We start from the raw sequence: 20,947 nt of genomic DNA, 5'->3' as shown, positions 1-20,947 counted from the left end.
GCCTGAGATTAAAACAATATTAATATACTGTTGTTCCTGTTACTATCAATAATGCAAGCGTTTTTTTACTAAACAGCAGTTAAACATGCTGTCAATAGGTTTTCTTTTGAATTTAAGTAATGCGTTTCTCTTTGGGACACGTGCGAGATCAATAAAATAAGATACTAGCTGTTTTAAACTGAAGCTGCAGGAAAAAAAAAACCTAAGAATTAGATGAAATTAGTATAAACAATAAGTATCTTGCTGAGAAAGAACGGTATTGTTATCTTGGTCCCTACACTGAATCAGGGGCCTCTCCCCTATTCACCCCAGTTATGTGCCAAGAAAGAATGGAGAGAAGAGAGGTTTTAATGGAGACATCATTTCTGGTAAGCAGCACTTCCCGCAGGCTGTTCCAAAACATGGTTGTTAGCACTTCAGGAAACTCAGAAAGCTTTTAGACAAAAGGAAAGACATTATCCACTGACGTGGCATTAAGAACAACTTTGATGGAAGAAGTGCATTTCTGTAGGCAGGTAATTTATAGCTGTTCCATTGTTGTTCATTTATGTATCCAGGTGACTGATAAACCCTCAAATGAGTCAGTCAGGAAATACTTATCGAGTACCTGACGCGGGTCACTACGTGTTCACCTCATATGATAGTGAACAGTATTGAGGAGGAGGAGAGGAGGTGGTTGGAAAAGACTGGGAAGACTTCATGGAGGAGGAGTGTTTAGACTGAATCGTGTCTCCTCCAAAAGACCTGTGTTGAAGCCCTAACCCCTGCTGTGACTCTGGAGATAAGACCTTTACAGACGTAACTGAGGTTAAATGAGGTAGTTAGGGTGTGCCATGTGTGCACATGTATAGAGAAAAAGCCGCATGAGGACAGTGAGAAGCCAAGGAGAGAGGTCCCCGGAGAATCCAAATCTGCCTACCCCTTGATCTTACAGTTGCAGCCTTCAAGACTATGAGAAAGTAAATTTCTGTTGTTGAAGACTCCTCGTCTGTGGTACTTTGTTGTGACAGCCCTAAGAGACTGATAAAAAGAGGAGCTTGAGCAACATTTTGAAGGATGGAAGGGGCCATTTCTGGGAAATGACCTTGGTGAAGATCACTATCCAAGGGTCTGGTTCAGAAAGGCGCTCCGCAGAAGTGATGGATGAAAGACACCAAAAAAAGTTGGAATACACCCAGCTTGTTGAATTAAAGTGTAGAAGGGAGACTTGACCACAGATAGAGTATGGGTGTGTCCTTGGGGACTTGTGTGCCATTATGTCTAACTAGGGTGGGGAGAGGTGACTGTGGTTGATATCCAGGGAGAGAAAATTTGTGTTTGGTACAGTAGGAAATCTAGGGCTTGCATTTGGGTTTTGGTAAAGAGTCAGTTTTAGATCAGGGAGAGTATGATCTGTGGCAGATAATGGGAAGAGGAAGGTATGGTTTCAAAAACTCTAAGAAGGAAAAAAGCCAGAGTTTGGTGACAGCCTGGTTATTACTTGGGAAGAACCGGGAGTTAAAGTTGAACGATAATGAGGTAATGAGGCTGAGAGGTATCCAAACAGTTCTTCATTCTTGGGGCTACATGGGGATTGGAATGTGTTAGCAACTGAGGTATGGTGTTCTTCTACCCCTGCTTCTTTCAAATACTTTAAAAGACAAGAATTATCTTTTCTTCCAAAAAGCTTTATTATTATCAATTAAGCTCTCTCCTTTGACCTGATACCATAAACTTACTATGTGTGAAAATCCCAGGGATGATTGAGGTGCCCTTAATGGCCCACAGAATCCTAAGGTGTTTCTTTTTTTTAAGATGTGCTGGTTCTCTGGGAACAGTAACGCCATCTGCCTCGTGTACTACTTAAATACGGTTGCTCAGATGGTTTTTATCTATAAAATAGTATTTGTTTTTTTCTCACTGTTGGAATTTTACATGTTTATTTTAGAAATTTGGATACTAGAGAAATATAAACAAAAAATTTAATTCATAGTCCTACTGATTATCTATAGCTACAGTTAATATTTGGAGAATCAAACAATAAATGGTTTTGTTTCCTTCTTTTCAGTTAATGCACTTGATTATTCAATATGTTAATATTGGTATTATTGGTAACATTACATTTTTTTTTTAAGAGTCCCTTGTGATTTTCTCTGGGAGTTCCTAGAGTAACATAGGAAATGGCGATTTTTTTTTCCCCTAACAAATTTTCATAAGTGATATTTTCAGTAGTTAGCAAAGATTGAGTTTTGCTCTAAAAAGATGTGGAGACGTCTATGAGATTATGTTTGGCAAATTAGAACTGAAATATTATTTTTAAATTAAATTTAAATTTAATATTAAATATCAGATAGGATTAAAAAGGTTTTTTTTTTTTTAGATTTAGATACCTTCCTTGTAAATATGTTATCCGTCTTATTATTTTACTCTTAAATTGAACATATTTTCCCCTCTTTTTTAATGTGCAAAGTTTAATTTTAAAGGAGCCCATCATATAATATAGAGTAAAATGGATGAAGTGCAGTCTTCTTGGAAATGAACTGTTTAGCTACTTGAGTAAACCAGAAAGGTAGGGTACTTGCCCTCTGGGGTGAGGTAGTACTTTACTTCAGATGGGTGAATGCTTGGCTTCTAAGAAGGTATAAATTTTACTTTTTTCCTTTACGCTCCATGCTGAACCTGTTTTCTAATTTACGATATTATAAACCTTTATGAATCATCATAAGAAATGCTTATTGTCTGATTGCTGTGGCTGAATAGTAAGTACCTTTCATCTTTTTGATATTGCAGTTGACTCATGTTGACCAGGCGAGCTTCCAGGTTGATGCCTTTGGAACATCCTTCATTCTTGACGTGGTGCTAAACCAGTAAGTCCTTGTTGAGCTGCATTCCCTTTGATCAGATACACATTCAATACACTTTTATAACCTTTTGTAAAGTTTTGTTTTCTTACGATACTTTACTTCATCTTCCTGTATCAGTTTGATAGCTACATTTAAAACTTTTGTATCTATTTTAAGTTATAAAGTCTGGCAAATAACAGGAAATGGATATCCATTTGAAATTGAACAGCAGTAACAGATTTAAGAAGGTAATGTGGAGGTCAAGACTAACTCTAATATTTCGCATAAGAATATATCTGACCGGGGCGCCTGGGTGGCTCAGTGGGTTAAGCCGCTGCCTCCGGCTCAGGTCATGATCTCAGGGTCCTGGGATCGAGTCCCGCATCGGGCTCTCTGCTCAGCAGGGAGCCTGCTTCCTCCTCTCTCTCTCTGCCTGCCTCTCTGCCTACTTGTAATCTCTCTCTGTCAAATAAATAAATAAAAATCTTAAAAAAAAAAAAAAGAATATATCTCACCTAAGTTCCTCTGAATGCAATAAATTGTAAAAATAATATTTTGGGTATTAAAAATGTCTTTCTTTAGAACAGCAGATGTGTGACCCTTAATAATGGCATTAGGTACATTGATTTGGGAGTCAGTTTCTTTGAGGTTTAGGGTACTGTGATTATTTTGTAAATAGGATGTAATTTTGGAAATTCTGTTTTTCAGTTTCGTTAGATACCCTTCAAGTATTCATTAACCACATGTGGCTAGTGGTTACCTTATGGGATAAGGCAGAACATTTCCATCACTGCAGAAGGTTCTGTTGAGCAATACTGGTTTAGAATTCTTTTGGGGAATGGGCATATATGACCTGTTAAGATTATTGAGCTAGGTCAGTCAGTATTTGGAAAAAGAATTCACATCTTCCTTTAGATTCCAGACCATGTCCAATGGATTAAGTTAATAATTAGTCTTATTAGTATCCTAGTTTTTGTGGAATTTTTTTAACAAAATGTTACAATTCCATCTTTTATGTTAATATTTAAGGCATGTATTAGTTCATTTTTTATCTTTTTTTACATTTTATGTATTTATTTATTTGAGAGAGGGAGAGAGTAGGGGAGGGGCAGGCAAAGAGGGGGAGGCAGAGAATCTCAAGCAGGAGACACCCTGAGTGTAGCGCGCAGAGCCCTTGCAGGATTCGATCCCACAGCCTGGATATCATGACCTGAGTCAAAACCAGGAGTCGGTTGCTTAACTGACTGAGCCACCCAGGCACTCTTAGTTTATTTTTTAATTAAGTTGTCTCATAGATACCTTTTGTAGGTATGTCTCCCCTCTCTTCATATTTTTGTAGTTCACAAACAATTTAAACACTGAAACACATTGTTTTAGGTGGAAGGTGACTTTTTGGGTGATCCATTAATTAATCATCCATTAATGATTAATGATCATTAATAGGAGTTGTTTGTTCTTTGATCATGTACATTTCTACAATGTAACATAAATTTTTAAAAAAGGTAACATGGGGTACCTGGGTGGCTCAGTCCTTTGGGTGGCCTACTTTTGATTTTGGCTCTGGTCATGATCTTGGGGGTCATGGGATTGAGCCCTGCATCTGGCTCCTTGTTCGGTGGGGAGTTGGCTTGAAGTTCTTTCTCTCCCTCTTCCTCGCCACCGCCCCCCCACCCCCGGCTTATGCATGCACACACACATTCTCTCTCTCTCTTTAAAATAGATAACTAAATCTTTTTAAAATAGAAAGAAAATGTAACATTAACTGTATTTCTATGCTCATTAAAATACAACTTATTGCTTGTTTTAAAATTAATGGTTTAGAACATATATAATTAAATGCTTTGTACCACACGCTATTTAATCTAATTTCATAGAGCATAAGATTGTGTTAATAATGATTTGTATCTTATATTCCTGCTTGATGTAAATACCCTAAAACTTACATGTTTAAGTGACTCATTGTGGTTTTTCAGCAAGTTTGATGTTATAAAGTTTTTAAAAACTAATTATAAACGAATGCATGCTCCTTAGAAAAGTAATGACAAAGTAGCAAAAACAGTCTCACAAATTGTACATAGGAATGGATTGCCCTGTTTTATTTTTCATTTTTATGTTTTTTAGAGAGAAAGAGAGTGTGTGCAAGCAGGAGGGCAGAGAGGTGCAGCAGGAGAGGGGGAGAGAGAATCTTAAACAGGTTCCTTGCTGAGTTCAGAGCAACTGTAGGGCTTGACCTCCACACTGAGATCGTGACCCTGAGATCATGACCTGAGCTGAAATCAGGAGTCAGACACTTAACCTACTGAGCATGCAGGGACCCCCAGATTGCCGTATTTTACATTGTAACCCTCCCTGCCCTCATTCCCTTATCAGCCTTACTACCTATGCTCCCCTACTTCATTTTTAAGACAATATTCATTGTCATTTAATATGGGTTGACTCATATGAAATCGCCATTTTTGCAGGTCAAAAAGTTCAAATACCAGCACTGTCTTAGGGTCAATTAATATTTCTATATTTTAATTACTTATTTTGTTTATTATCTTTTTCCTCCCACTAGAATGTAAGCATCTTGAGGCAGAGATTTTCTTTCCTTCCTTGCGGTCTTTCTTTCCTCTGCTGGGCAGAATATGTACTAAATTCCAGGCTGGGAAGCCATATAAACTTAGAGACCTTAGAAAGGCTGGAATCCCACGACAAAGAGAAGGCAGATAAGGATGGAGGCTGTCAACTGGGGAGAAGGCAAACAGCAAAAAAGAAACAGAGGATAAGTATTTGGGACTGTCTTCCAAAAACTGAACATCTATATTTAGATGACTTGGGAAGTCAGATTCCTAGGTCAGATTCCTAGTTTTTAGTTCATTGACTCTTCCCTATCCCTCCTTTATTATTATTATTTTTTGCATTTTTAGAAACTTTTATTTATTTTTTAAATTTCTTTTCAGTGTTCCAGAATTCATTGTTTATGCACAACACCCAGTGCCCCATGCAATATATGCCCTCCATAATACCCAGCACCAGGCTCACCCAACCTCCCACCCCGCTCCCCTCCAAAACCCCCAGTTAATTCCTCAGAGACCGCAGTCTCTCATGGTTCATCTCCCCCTCCAATTTCTCCCAACTCCCTTCTTCTCTCCATCTCCCCCTATCCTCCGTGTTATTCCTTATGCTTCACAAATAAGCAAAACCATATGATAATTGACTCTCTCTGCTTGACCTATTTCACTCAGCATAATCTCCTCCTGTCATCCATGTTGATACAAAAGTTGGGTATTCATCCTTTCTGATGGAGGCATAATACTCTATAGTATATGTGGACCACATCTTCTTTATCCATTCATCTGTTGAAGGGCATCTTGGTTCTTTCCACAGTTTGGCAACTGTGGCCATTGCTGCTGTGAACATTGGGGTACAGATGGCCCTTCTTTTCACTACATCTGTATCTTTGGGTAAATACCCAGTAGTGCAATTGCAGCGTCATAGGGTAGCTCCATCTTTAATTTCCTAAGGAATCTACACACTGTTCTCCAAAGTGGCTGCACCAACTTGCATTCCTACCAGCAGTGTAAGAGGGTTCTCCTTTCTCCACATCCTCTCTGACACTTGTTTACTGTGTCTTATTAATTTTGGCCATTCTAACTGGTGTAATGTGGTATCTCAATGTGGTTTTGGTTTGAATCTCCCTGATGGCCGCTGATGATGAACATTTTTTCATGTGTCTGTTAGCCATTTGTATGTCTTCACTGGAGAAGTGTCTGTTCATGTCTTCTGCCTATTTTTTGACATGATTATCTGTTTTGTGTATTTTGATTTTTAATTTTATTTAATTTTTTCAACAGGAGAAAAGTCAAATTTAGTAGCATAAGTAGGGGAAGTCCACACTTGGAAATTCCCTCCCATCCTTCCTTTATTTATTATTATTTTTAAAAAATACTTTATTTATTTATTTGAGAGAGAGACAGGGAGAGAGAGTATGAGCGAGGAGAAGGTTAGAGAGAGAAGCGGACTCCCCTTGGAGCTGGGAGCCGAATGCGGGACTCGATCCCGGGACTCCAGGATCATGACCTGAGCTGAAAGGAGTTGCCCAACCAACTGAGCCACCCAGGTGCCCCTCCCATCCTTCCTTTAAATCACTATTCCTGTGGATAGCCCAGCCTTGGTTTCTGGTTCCTGACATTTGTAAAACCTTGATTTTCAGTTCTCAAAAAAGAAAGGATATTTATTCATGTCAGTTCTACCCTAAACCCCCTCATTCCTTTGGAGGAATCTCTCCGCAAAACATTCTGTTCCTAAGGAGAAATACATATGGGCCATACTTATCAGAGCATAGATTCTCTGGAATACTAAGGGTAGAGTAGAATTTTTTTCGAGATACTGGCAAAAACCTTCCATTGGGCATTTTTCCTCTTTTGAAGAGGAATTTTGATTTTGAAATGCAAGAAGTACGGAGTATATATTTATATAAAGTACAGAGTATAAAATAATAACATAAATGGATGTTCTTGGGCTAAGAAATATCCAATGGTTTGGATTTTTGTTGTTGTTGTTGTTTGTCTGTTTTGGTTTTTGCCTAGGATCTTTATTACACAAAGGTGGCAGATAGCTAATTTCTTTAAGCTTTAAGAGCCAGGATGATTTGATAAAAAGATTTTTTAAAAAAATTTTGTGAGAAATGTTTTTATTTCATGGTTCCAGTTTACATATTGGTTTGGGGTTGTGTTGGTTAAGGAGCAAGAAGGTTAAAAATCGAATATACTTTTTTTATTTTTTATTTTTTAAGATTTTATTTATTTGATAGAGAGAGAGTACAAGCAAGAGGAGCTTCAGGCAGATGGAGAGGGAGAAGCAGACTCCCCACTGAACAGGGAACCCTAAGTGGGACTTGATCCCAAGACCCTGGGATCATGACCTGAACCGAAAGCAGACCTTTAACCTTATGAGCCACCCAGGCACCCTTGAATATACTCTTTTTAAAAGCTATTTTTCTTTTTTTTTTTTAAAGATTTATTTATTTATTTATTTGACAGAGAGAGATCACAAGTAGGCAGAGAGGCAGGCAGAGAGAGAGAGAGAGAGGGAAGCAGGCTCCCTGCTGAGCAGAGAGCCCGATGCGGGACTCGATCCCAGGACCCTGAGATCACGACCCGAGCCGAAGGCAGCGGCTTAACCCACTGAGCCACCCAGGTGCCCTAAAAGCTATTTTTCTTATGAAGCAATTCTAGGCTGTGGAACTGATAGAGGATTTTTTGGTTTGTTTGTTTGTCTTTTTATTTTTAAACTGGAGGCAGATAAAGTAGGTCTATGTGTAGCTGGATTCCAGTTGCAGAATGGATCCAGTAATATACATTTCAGGTTGAAATGGAAGGAAAAGTATCATTACTTAATATTCCTTCTGAATGTTCAGTGCACAAAGTTATCTATAACCATATTATATAAGTTCAACTTATGGGTTATTATTTCTACAGAAGACAGATAAAGAATATGGAATGTTGAAAATGAATATGCCCTGTTGAATATGAAAAGCACAGCCAATTCCTGTTTTTCCAGGTGATTTTTAGTTCTTTCATGAGGTCACACAGTTGTGAAATTTCACTGTTTAATAAATATATTTAAAAAACCCAAACTTATGGCCTGGCCTGGTCAAACTAGACCCAAGGCCACACTGGACATTTTCAGAGATCAGTGACTGGTTAAGCCGCTGCCTTCGGCTCAGGTCATGATCTCAGGGTCCTGGGATCAAGTCCCGCATCGGGCTCTCTGCTCAGCAGGGAGCCTGCTTCCTCCTCTCTCTCTCTCTGCCTGCCTCTCTGCCTACTTGTGATTTCTCTCTGTCAAATAAATAAATAAAATCTTTAAAAAAAAAAAAAAAGTGGACAACTAAACTGCTCAGATAATGAGAAAATTTCCTTTCACTGCTCCTTGATCCTTTTACAAAGAACTACATACATGTGGATATACCCATACCCTTATATACTCATCCTCACACATCCCACAAAGAAGCAGATACTCCACGTGGATATGAAACATATAATTAGGAAGATAGAACCCACCTTTTATAGCATGTTTTTGGGAAGGCAGTCTGTGATACAGCTCCCAGATTTAGATGATCCTGCTCCTAAATTTTGATTGTATTTTACACATTCTTTCCTTCTTCTTATTGTAATAACAATAAAAAAAAGTTTATCTAGCTTAGGATCCTTATGTCAGTGTCTTTTTCCCCTTTTTCACAGTGAGGGATAGGGAGGGCAGCTGTCCGCAGATGGGCTTGCCCTGCCAGACGGGAGGTGGTATGGAAGTAGGATTGGGGTAGGGGGAGAGAGAGAAGCAGGAACAAGATCAGACAAGAAGCATCCAAATTCTGTTCAACTGGGCAAGTCCAATTTTGTCTTCTGTCATTTAGCAGAATCATTTGCTAATTAGTCACCTCTTGATTGCTTTGCACTAGCCTTCTTGAATTTGCAGGAAAAGTAGAAATTACAGGGGCACAAGATAGTGTGTGACTCCAACTGGAATTGGAATTTAGGTCTGGAAGTCTCATTTCCTTAACTGCTCTATTTACAGTGTGGATAAAAATAAATGATGGGGATAAGATTATAATTAAATGATGTTATATGATGATAATAAATAACATAATATGTCTTTCACTGTTAATAAATCTGTAACTTAATATCTTACTGTTCAACTAAATTCATTATGGCAAATATTTGTTTTTATATATAAATTTAATGCAAAATTATTCCATAGAAGATGAATCTGTATTGAATGGTCCTTGCTAATAAGGGTCCTTACCTTCATTTTATAAGCATACCATATATATGTTTGAACGTATGTTTTACACATGCATACGTATGTGTATGTATATGATGTATATGTACACATACATGTATACACACAACCATACGTAAACACATATATTTTTTTTATTTTATTTTATTTTTTTATTTTTAAAAAAATTTTTTTTTTATTAATTTATTTGACAGAAAGATCACAAGTAGGCGGAGAGTCAGGCAGAGAGAGAGGAGGAAGCAGGCTCCCGCTGAGCAAAGAGCCCGATGTGGGGCTCGATCCCAGGACACTGAGATCATGACCTGAGCCGAAGGCAGCGGCTTAATCCACTGAGCCACCCAGGCGCCCCCGTAAACACATATATATATATAAATTTCTAAGCCTCTAGTAAGTGCTAAGAGTTATTCTAGCCTGTGAGGACTTGGTAAAAACAAGGAAGGAATCACCCTCCTCTCAGCGAGCCTGTGTTCTAGTCAGAAAATGTGTTAACAAATAAATTTCAGAAGATGACAGTGCCGTTAATAGTAAGTGCCTGGTTTAGAGGTGAGGGTGCTATTGGAGCAGGGGTCAGAGACAGGCTATCCCTGAAGGGATGACATTTGAACTGAAGGGTAGAGAGAACAGCAAGTGTCAAGGCTGTGAGACAGGAATGAGCTTAGTGTGTTTGAAAGCTAGGAAGGTGACATGTGAGGCCGGAACGGGGTGAGTCCAAGGTAGTATTTAAATGAGGTTGGAAAGGTGGCAGGACCCAGATCATGTAGGGCCTCAATGGCCACAGAAAAGACTTTGGATGATAGTCTAAGCAGAGGCTGCTCGTTTCCCTACACTGTATTTTATAGTATTTATTCCTTTCTCCTTTCCTCACTGACTTATCATCCTGCATTCATCATACTTAGTTATTGTATATTTTAATATCTTCCCAAAGTTATCTCTTCTTAAGATTTATTCATTAATTATTTGGCCTGGTACCACCATACTATTTATTGTACCATTATAAGTGTTTTAATATCTAGCATGGAAAACTCTTTCATTATTAGTTTTCTTTTGTAAAATTTCTTAGAAATTTTTGCCTTTTCTAATATGGAAATTTAGAATAACTTTGTCATTCTCCTTTTGAAATTTTAATTGGACTGTCACTACACCTTATTTTAATTTGGGAAAAGTAGATGTTTTTATAGATAATTGAGTCTTTCCATCCACTACCATTGTGTATTTTCTTTTCTTTTAAATTTTAAAACATCTATGGGACACCTGGGTGCCTCAGTCGGATAAGTGTCTGCCTTTGGCTTGGGTCGTGATTCCAGGGTCCTGGCTTTGAGTCCCACATTGGGATCCTTACTCAGCAGGGAGCCTGCTTCTCCCTTGCCTGCTGCTCCCCCTGCTTGTGCTCTCTCTTGATCTCTCTCTCTCTGTCAAACAGATAAATAAAATCTTTCTTTTTAAAAGATTTTATTTATTTATTTGACAGAGAGAGAGATCACAGGTAGGCAGAGAGGCAGGCGGGGGCGGTGGGGGGGGAAGCAGGCTTCCTGCTGAGCAGAGTGCCCGATGCAGGGCTTGATCCCAGGACCCTGAGATCATGATCTGAGCTGAAGGCAGAGACTTAACCCACTGAGCTTCCCAGGTGCCCCAGATAAATAAAATCTTAAAAAAAATTTTTTTAGCATCTATTTTGTCTCTCAGTAAAATTAAGTAATACTTTGGGTTTTGTTTGTTTATATTTTTTTTTAGATTTTATTTATTTGTTTGACAGAGAGAGAGAGATCACAAGTAAGCAGAGAGGCAGGCAGAGAAAGAGGGGGAAGCAGGCTCACTGCTGAGCAGAGAGCCTGATGCGGGCTCAATCCCAGGACTCCCAGATCATGACTTGAGCCGAAGGCAGAGGCTTTAACCCACTGAGCCACCCAGGCACCCCTGTACTTTGTTTTTTGTAGGTCCTGAACATTTCATGTGGAAACTTCTCATGGGAATTGTAGTTTTTGTTGCTACTGTGGACATTTTTCTATGTTTTATAATTTAGTTATTTATGATGTATAGTAAAGTCATTGATTTGTGTTGAACCTTATTCATTTCCTTAATAATGCTAGTGGTTTTTCTTTGTTGGTATTGGGTTTTCTAGTTTGGCAGTAACAAGACTAGAAAATCCTGAAAACATCCTTTTTTTCTTTCCAAAGTGATACTTCGTGTTACTATTGTCCACCTTGAAGCTTTTTCTGGAAGTTCCTCAAATCTATTACGTGGTGAAAATTGCACTTTTGTCTTGGTTCTTTTGGTAATAGGCATATCTCTAGTATTCACTGTTAAGTAGAATGTTGATTATTGATTTTTGAGAGCTAGTCTTTATCAAGATAAAGCAATATCCCAAATCTTGTTTAATAATTTTTTGTTGTTGTTTTTAAGGGAATGAGTATTAGATTTTATTGGATTCCTTTTTAGTCAAATTGAGTGAACTTACTGATTTTCTTATTTGACAACTTTGTCATGTTGCATAATTCATCATAGTAGCCTATATGTTGCTGGCCTTTCTAGTGACTACAGAATGGAATTACACCTCCTGTTTTTATCTAAATTATCACGGCATAAGACTTTGCTGGCTTTTTTGCTCTAAGTTATCTCCATCTCCAAGTGTGTCCCTCAACTATATATCACACTTATTGTTGTCTTTTACCTTGCCTCTCCATTTCTACCTCTGACAGATCCCCTGCAGTAGCCTCATGACAGCTGCTGGGCACAGCTGCCCTCCACCAGTGATGGCTGCTCACAGTGGCCAGAAATGGTCACTCCAAGAACCCGCAAGCCCTTCTTGTGGAGGGTTGGTGCCACCAGTGAAGGCACAGACATAGCCTCTGCTCAGAGACAGGCAGAAAAAAGGGCACATTTTTTTCTTTCTTTCTCTGATCCGAGGCAGTTGTCATTCTCTTTTAGCGTGAAAAGCAGTGGGGACATCCATTCTCAGAAAGTGAAATTGGACTGCTACTCTCAGAGTTATGATCTGACCTGACTGCCACAGCTTGATAGTATCTTTGTCAAAGTATGGCTTATTCAAAACAGTATTCCGTGTGTGATGACTAACACCCGGAACACCAAGTACATTTCCTTGTCACAGTCTCTCCTCCTGCATGAGGTAAGAAATAAATTAGGATTATAATCACCCTCCTGAATTAGCTCCAGCTCCTAATTTTCCCTGGTCCAGTGCTTAGACAAGGATAGACGGTTTTTAGGAATGAGGCGGGCTGAAAAACATCAAACATGTTGTGACACAGCTCTGCAATTAACACCTTGATCAGTGTGTAATTGCTTTTCTCTATTGGTTTAGACCTTTGGAAGAGTTCACAGAACTGCCAGGATCTACTGGGGGGATCTCTTCGCCTAAAAAGGGAGGGTTGCCCAATTGCAAATTCTACTTTTTTATTTTAGAATGTGACACCTGATTGTAAGGTTGCTTAGTTTTCAATTTTAAGATCCAGTCTGTTTAGGTACCCCATTACAAGCTACTGAAATAGATAGAAGTTTTATATCAGCAATAATAAATGAGATTATATCAGAGTTAAAAAGCTATATAAAATGACTTCTTTTTACTTACAGCAAAATTCCTTGAAACATTATCTTCTGAACTGTAAGAGTCACATATGTTTTTTAGTGTTTAAAAGTCCTTATTTTGGAGTCCAGCCACCTTTTTAAGAGATAAGTCTTTGATAAATAATAATTTCTGATGGATATTGATATATTCATCTACTTGTTTTGAAGCCAACTTTGGAAGAGTGTATTTTCCCAAAAAATTGTCCACATCATGCAGTGTTTGAGTTTGATTGGTGTATATTTGTGTGTGTTTTTTAGAAAATAACGTCCAAAATTTCTACTGTACCTATTGTTATATCCTTTTTCTCGGAGCTGCTTTTATTTGTGCTTATCAGGTGTAACCTCAAGTATACAAAATTTTGGGAACATATTTACTACATAAATTAAACAACATGATTAAAAAAAAAAAAAAAGATTTATCCATTTATTTTAGAGAGCCAGAAAGAGAGAGAGAGAGAGAGAGAGAGAGAGAGTGTGTGTGTGTGTATGTGTGTGTGTGTGTGTGTGAGTTGGGGGAAGGGCCAGAGGGAGAAGGTGAGAATCGTAAGCAGAGGATAGAGCTCTGTGCAGGGCTCTGACTCTGACCTGAGCCAAAGCCAAGAGTTGGATCCTCAATTGACTGAGCCACCAAGATTCCCCTAAATAACATGATTTTTTTTTTTAAAGATTTTATTTATTTATTTGACAGACAGAAATCACAAGTAGATGGAGAGGCAGGCAGAGAGAGAGAGAGGGAAGCAGGCTCCCTGCTGAGCAGAGAGCCCGATGCGGGACTCGATCCCAGGACCCTGAGATCATGATCTGAGCCGAAGGCAGCGGCTTAACCCACTGAGCCACCCAGGCACCCCAATAACATGATTTTTAAAAAACAATTTCATTGAGGTATTTTCCATGTCATAAAATTCACTCCTTTCAAGTGTACAAGTTAATGGATTTTTTTTTTTTTTTTTTTAAGTAACTTTACTGAGTGGTGCAACCATCACCATAAATCAGTTTTAAAACACTTTCCAGTTACCTACTAATATCCCTCATTCTTATTTAAACTTACTTAATCCCCATTCCTGTCTCTAGTGATTGGCCAGGCAATCACTGATCTACTTTTTTATAATTATAAATCTGCCTTTTCTGGTCATTTCATATAAAGGAAACACACACTATGCATTCTTCAGTCTGGCTTCTTTTATTTGATGTTTTGAAGTTCATCCGTGATGTTGCATGTGTCCACAGTTCATTCCTTTTTAGTATTAAAAGTATTATTTAATTTATAGATATATTGTGTCTATACATTCACCTGATGATGGGCATGCAGGTTGTTTTTGGCAATTATGAATAATGTTGCTATGAACATTCACATGGAAGCCTTTTGTGGATTTAAATTTTCCTTTAGTTTCATGTTTAATTGTTTTGAGAAATGCTAAACTGTTTTCCAAAGTAGACTTTTCGCCTTTTTTTTTTTAAGATTTTATTTATTTATTTGACAGAGAGAGAGAGATCACAAGTAGGCAGAGAGGTAGGCAGAGAGAGGGGGAAGCAGGCTCCCTGCTGAGCAGAGAGCCTGATGAGGGGCTCGATCCCAGGACCCTGAGATCATGACCTGAGCTGAAGGCAGAGGCTTAGTCCACTGAACCACCCAGGCGCCCCTGACTTTTGACTTTCTAATGTACAGTAACTGCTGTTTTTTTTAATAAGTTCTATTTTGCAAGAGGGGTGGCGTTAGGTATAAATAGTTGCTAAGCTTTCTGGATTTCAGTTCCATATCCATTGCAAGTCTGGAAAGAGCTCCATACTTCTCATGGTTATGATTTCATGCTCTTTGATTCGTAATAAAACTCTACCTTTGAAATACATATTGAACTGTTGACACTTTTTAAGGGATAAGATTCTACTATTAATACTTTACATAGGAATTTTATATAGACCACACATTTCTTATACCACAGCTGAGTCATATCTCATTTCTTCTCTTTTGTTCTAAGTTGGAAAATGGTAGTTTTAAACCGTGACTTCTTTATTTTTTTTAAGATTTTATTTATTTATTTATCTGATAGACAGATCACAAGTAGGCAGAGAGGCAGGCAGAGAGAGGGGGGGAAGCAGGCTCCCCGCTGAGCAGAGAGCCCAATGCAGAGCTGGATCCCAGGACCCTGGGATCATGACCTGAGCCGAAAGGCAGAGTCTTTAACCCACTGAGCTACCCAGGTGCCCCTAAGCTGTGACTTCTAACATTAGACTTTATTACTTTATTTCACAGGTGGAAAGTTTCCTGGGCTTAGCCCAGAATGGCTTTGATTGTTAGTTGGACATACCTTGACAGCAAAGCCCACTGCATGAGAATGGGTGGGTGAGTGGAGTAAAGGGGGCATTGAATATGCCCGGCCAAGAGCCAGAAAGTGATCCAGTGCTAAAGCTGAGACCTTGGAAATTGTTTTGAAGGGGGCATTTGGAAGGAATTCTGGAGCAATAAAAGGGACCTCAAGGGCTGGAGCCTTTTAAAGGGTTCAGAAGGCCAAACTCATGGGTGAAGAAAAAGCTGTGCAAGGCTCAACTTAGTCCTTTTTTCTTTTTTGTTAATATACAGTGTATTTGCCCCAGGGGTACAGGTCTGTGAATCATCAGGCTTACATTTCATAGCACTCACCATAGCACATACCCTCTCCAATGTCCATAACCCAGCCACCCTATCCCTACCCCCCAATCTCCCAGCAATCCTCAGTTTGTTTTATGAGATTAAGAGTGTCTTATGGTTTGTCTCCCTCCTAATCCCATCTGGTTTCAGGTTTTCATTCCCTATCCCCTACAGTTCCCCTCCCTGCCTCTCAAATTTCTCATATCAGAGAGATCATATATTGTTTCTCCGATTGACTTATTTTGCTCAGCATAATACCCTCTAGTTCCATTCACGTCATTGCAAATGGCAAGATTTCATTTCTTTTGATGGTTGCATGGTATTCCATTGCATATATATACCACTTCTTCTTTATCTATTCATCTGTTGTTGGACATCTAGGTTCTTTCCGTAGTTTGGCTATTGTGGACATTGCTGCTATAAACATTCAGGTGTGTGTGCCCCTTCGGATCACTATATTTGTATGTTTAGGGTAAATACCCAATAGTGCAATTCCTGGGTCATAGGGTAGCTCTATTTTCAACTTTTTGAGGAACCTCCATACTGTTTTCCAGAGTGGTTGCATCAGCTTGCATTCACACCAACAGTGTAGGAGGGTTCCCCTTTCTCCGCATCCTCCCCAACATCTGTCGTTTCCTGACTTAGACATTTTCACAGCATTTGTTCTTCCAATCCATGAAATGGAATGTTTTTCCATTTCTTTGTGTCTTCCTGAATTTCTTTCATGAATGTTTTATAGTTTTCTGAGTACAGATTCTTTGCCTCTTTGTTTAGGTTTATTCCTAGGTATCTTATGGTTTGGGGTACGATTGTAAATGGGATCAACTCTTTAATTTCTCTTTCTTCTGTCTTGCTTCAACTTCGTCCTTTTATAAGAATGGATCAGAGCTGAGCAGACAGGGGTCAGGTCTATATATGCCTACATATTACTGGTCTGTTTAAGCTTTCTGCATTGTGGTTTGTTGTTAAAAGTACAGCCTTACTGCAGATTCACTGTCTTTCATCTGATTGTTTATGAACTTGAGATGTTTTTAATATTTTAATTTTTAATATTACCTGCTCTTTTTAATAGGGGGATCTCGAGATTTCAGCACATTTGTGAGAATATTATTTAAATTGTAGATAGAATAATTACAGAATTATTTTTATTATTTTATTTAGTCTAAAACTGAACAGTTTTGACCTCGAATGGTGTAGAAGTGATAGTGCTAGGCGTGTTATCCAAGAAACAAAGACAGGTTAATAGCCTTATAGAGGCTTAAAAGGCCTTTCCTGGAAACTGGTAGAGGATAAAGATCAGCTTGAGCTTCCTTCAAGGAAATGGCCCCATGGCTTTACACCTTAACCAGGTGCATTATCGTAGGATAAGAAGGCACAGGCAGTAAGGGGTGACCTTGTGGTGTGACAATAGGAAGGGGTCATGAGTACTCTTGAGGCAAGGTGGCTGGTTGTAGTCAGAGGAACAGTCGCTGGGAAGAACTGTGGGTGCCTGTTATAAAGCTAGGGGATTTGGAGAGAAAGGCTGTGGTGTTAGAAGGTGGAAGAGGGTCCGTTTGTACTGTATCCTCCAAACTGAGAAGGCACTTCGAGACTGAAAAATGAAGGAAACCACTCCATACCGTTTACACAGTTTTATTCAGGGTAACTAACTTAGTGACAGGCGGAAATCGGGTGAATGGATGATTTATGTAGTACGCAGCTATCCTCCTCCAAGCCCAGACCTTAATCCTCTGCTTTTATAGAGCAAGGGGTGTGGTGGTGACGTCATAGTATGGTTATCTAACATCGTGCCATTGTGTGCCGGAAAATCTAACTAGTTAGCTACATTGGTGTCCTTCGCATGCCAGTCATCTCTACTAGTTGCCCCAAGTGGAACCACCTGTGCACCACTTCAGGGAAGATCGGAACACACCTTCCCGCATCCTGGTCAGGGCATACGTTAGCTTCCATGGACCCGGAACACGCAGTCCCGAGGGAGGTCACTGCCGCCCAGGCATGAACAAGACGGAGGGCCAAAGATGGAGTCAGTGTTACCAGGTCGAATCAGCTGTCACTGGACCACCCCTCTGTGTGGACTGTGCTGGAATAACCCTGTGTGGGACCTTTTGCTGGGCTGTGTCCCTCGCTCTCACAAGAAAATTATAAATGTGTGGTGTAGGATACATATTAGGTTAGTGTGTATGGCAGGGTGTTTACATATGAATCCCATATTTAATTCAGGTAATGTTTATATATTTTGTTTTAAGAAAACCCTCTGGTAACATACTCTGATCATTAGCCCACGTAAACTTCAAATTTATCCAGTTCAGATGTGTTGGAGAGGTGAGACCAATAGAAGTATAGGCAGTCTCTCTGGAGGTTATTCTGTGTGCTGCCTTGCTCTTCTCCTAAAAATTTTTAGGATTTTTTTTTTTTTTTTAATTTTTAAGTAATCTCTACATCCTTTGTAGCCATGGTTGAAACAGCAGATGGGCCTCTTCAGTTCACAAACATATGTATCGCTCTCCAGGAAACATAATAAAATAGGTGTTACAGATAACTTCTTTTCAGTCCTAGCCTAGAGAATTTAGCTTCCCTGGTCTATTCTTTTAAAAGAGAAACTATTGTGCAAAAACAAAAATGGAAGATTTGCCCTAAAATAAATCCGTTTATTATATTCTCTCTGCTTATGTCCCAGAGGGAAGAAGAATTAGTGAATGAGTGATTAATCCTGCTCTTTGCTTATGCTTTATTTCCTGAGTCAAAAATTAAAAACAGTCGAGCTTTACACCTTAACCAGGTGCATTTCCACATGAGATTTTATGTTTGGTTCTTTAAGGTAAAGTATATGATGTAGGATATTTCAGTGAACTTAGACCTCAGGCTTTCATTATGAATGGGCTCTTTAATCAAAACATCTTTTGGATAAAAAACAAGAGTTATGGGAAATTTGCATGTCTATTAAATAGAAACAGATGGAAAGCTTAAATAACTCCTTTTTTTCAGTGCATATATAAAAAACACCTAAAGTTGGGAGTACCTGGGTGGCTCACTCGTTAAGCATCTGCCTTCAGCTCAGGTCATGATCCCAGGGTCCTGGAATCGAGTCCCCCCATCAGGCTCCCTGCTCAGTGGGGAAGCATGCTTCTCTCTGCCTGCTGCTCTCCCTGCTTATGCTCTTCCTCTGTCTCTGACAAATGAATAAATAAAACTCATTAAAAAAAATCACCTAGTGTGAACTTTATTTAAATCACCATGTGTTTCATAATCACTCACACATACACATACATCACCTTTTCCATATTTGACTTACTCCTATGTGAGTGGGTATTTCCACAAGCTCTAGAGCTGAGATTATTCTTATCATGTGTAAAACAATTATTCTATTCAGTTTTGTGTTTTATGAGCCTTATTAATTTTATGAAACATGAATAAGAAATCAGTATGGTATGCCTCATAATTTCTTTTTTTATTTATATGTTTTTTAATTTTTATTTTAAATAGGTTCTGTGCTCAACATGGGGCTTAAACTCACAACCCTGAGATGGAGTCACATGCTCTACAGACTTTTATTAGTTAATTAATTAATTAATTAATTATGGTTGAAAAAAATTTTTTTAGGATTTTTAAAAAAATTTTAAGTAATCTCTTCTACACCCAGTATAGGTCTCAAACTCACAACCCCGAGATCAAGAGTCGCAAGCTCTACTGAACTCAGCCAGTTATGTGCCCCTGTTTTTATTTAAATACAAGTTAGTTAACATACAGTGTAATAATAGTTTTAGTTGTATGATATAGTGATTGAACACTTCCATACATCACCTGGGATTCTTACATAACTGATTTTTTTTTTTTTAAGATTTTATTTATTTATTTGACAGAGAGAGAGATCACAAGTAGGCAGAGAGTCAGGCAGAGAGAGAGAGAAGCAGGCTCCCTGTTGAGCAAAGAGCCCGATGCGGGGCTTGATCCCAGGACACTGAGATCATGACCTGAGCCGAAGGCAGCGGCTTAATCCACTGAGCCACCCAGGTGCCCCTTACATAACTGATTCTTAATTCTAACTCGTTTTTGCCAAATGATTAGTTAAAAAAGAAAAGAGGAAAGAAAAGAAAGTTGACACAAAGAATTTAAATTTACCTAAGTAACATCTATTGTTAGAGCTAGAGGGCCAATATGGACTGGGCACAATCTTTTAAACAGTTTATATTTATAACATTGTATGGTGATAATTCTTAATCCTTTGTTTGGCCTGGAGCACTCTAAGATTCTGAAATCTCTTCAGAAATAGAACTCAAGAGGCCCCTAGATGCCTCAGTTGGTTAGCTTTTCTGCCTTGGGCTCAGGTCATGATTTCAAAGACCCAGCTTCAAGCCCTGCTCAGGCTTCCCGTTGCTCAGCAGGGAGTCTGCTTCTCACACTGCCTTTCATCCTGCTTGTGCTCTCTCTCTCTCTCAAATAAATAAGTTAAATCTTAAAGAAAGAAACAGAACCTCAAAAAATCAGACTGTTTTATGTTTAAGTATCAGTGTATTTAAATATAGCATTATACCCCTTTACATGCTATTTCCTAGTACTAGAAAACTAACTACATTTATTTTTCTCTGCTGGTATTATTGTCAAAGATAATACCTTCTTTAAAAAAATGAACTTTCGGGTCGCCTGGGTGGCTCAGTGGGTTAAAGCCTCTGCCTTCTCGGCTCCAGTCATGATCCCAGTGTCCTGGGATCGAGCCCCACATTGGGCTCTCTGCTCAGCAGGGAGCCTGCTTCCCCCTCTCTCTGCGCCTGCCTCAGCCTACTTGTGATCTCTGTCTGTCAAATAAATAAATAAATAAAATCTTAAAAAAAAAAAAAAGAACTTTCTATTTCAATCAATGCATCAGAATTGTTACTTGTAGATGTGACTTGAAGCTTGAAAGTATTAGAAGAGAATTTGTTTTATACTGTTTGCTCATTTATTTACTTATTTGTTCATTCACTGATATGTCCATCCAGCATATATAGAGCACTTACTACTTGCTGGGCATTGTTAGATTTGGGGATAGAGAAATGAGAAGGTAAGGATCCTTGTCTCAAGAACATGACAGATGAGACTGGGTACAAAGGCAGACAGGGGTGGACATTGTATGAAAGGGCATGACACAGGTATGGACAGC

At 38.8% G+C, this 20,947-nt stretch overlaps 1 protein-coding gene across 30 annotated transcripts in view; it reads left to right on the top strand.

Annotated features, from left to right (window-relative positions):
- ADAM22 (ADAM metallopeptidase domain 22) overlaps positions 1-20,947 on the top strand; it is a 232,637-nt gene that overhangs the window by 30,943 nt on the left and 180,747 nt on the right. For all 30 annotated transcript variants that reach the window (XM_082692347.1, XM_082692344.1, XM_082692343.1 and 27 more), the window contains exon 3: positions 2,770-2,846. In XM_082692347.1, the coding sequence (XP_082548473.1) occupies positions 2,770-2,846 (77 nt within the window). The remainder of the gene's footprint in view (positions 1-2,769; positions 2,847-20,947) is intronic.

This window comes from Mustela nivalis, assembly GCF_964662115.1.
Source record: "Mustela nivalis genome assembly, chromosome: 12".
Lineage (NCBI taxonomy): Eukaryota > Metazoa > Chordata > Mammalia > Carnivora > Mustelidae > Mustela > Mustela nivalis.
This window is presented reverse-complemented; position numbering and strand designations above follow the sequence as displayed.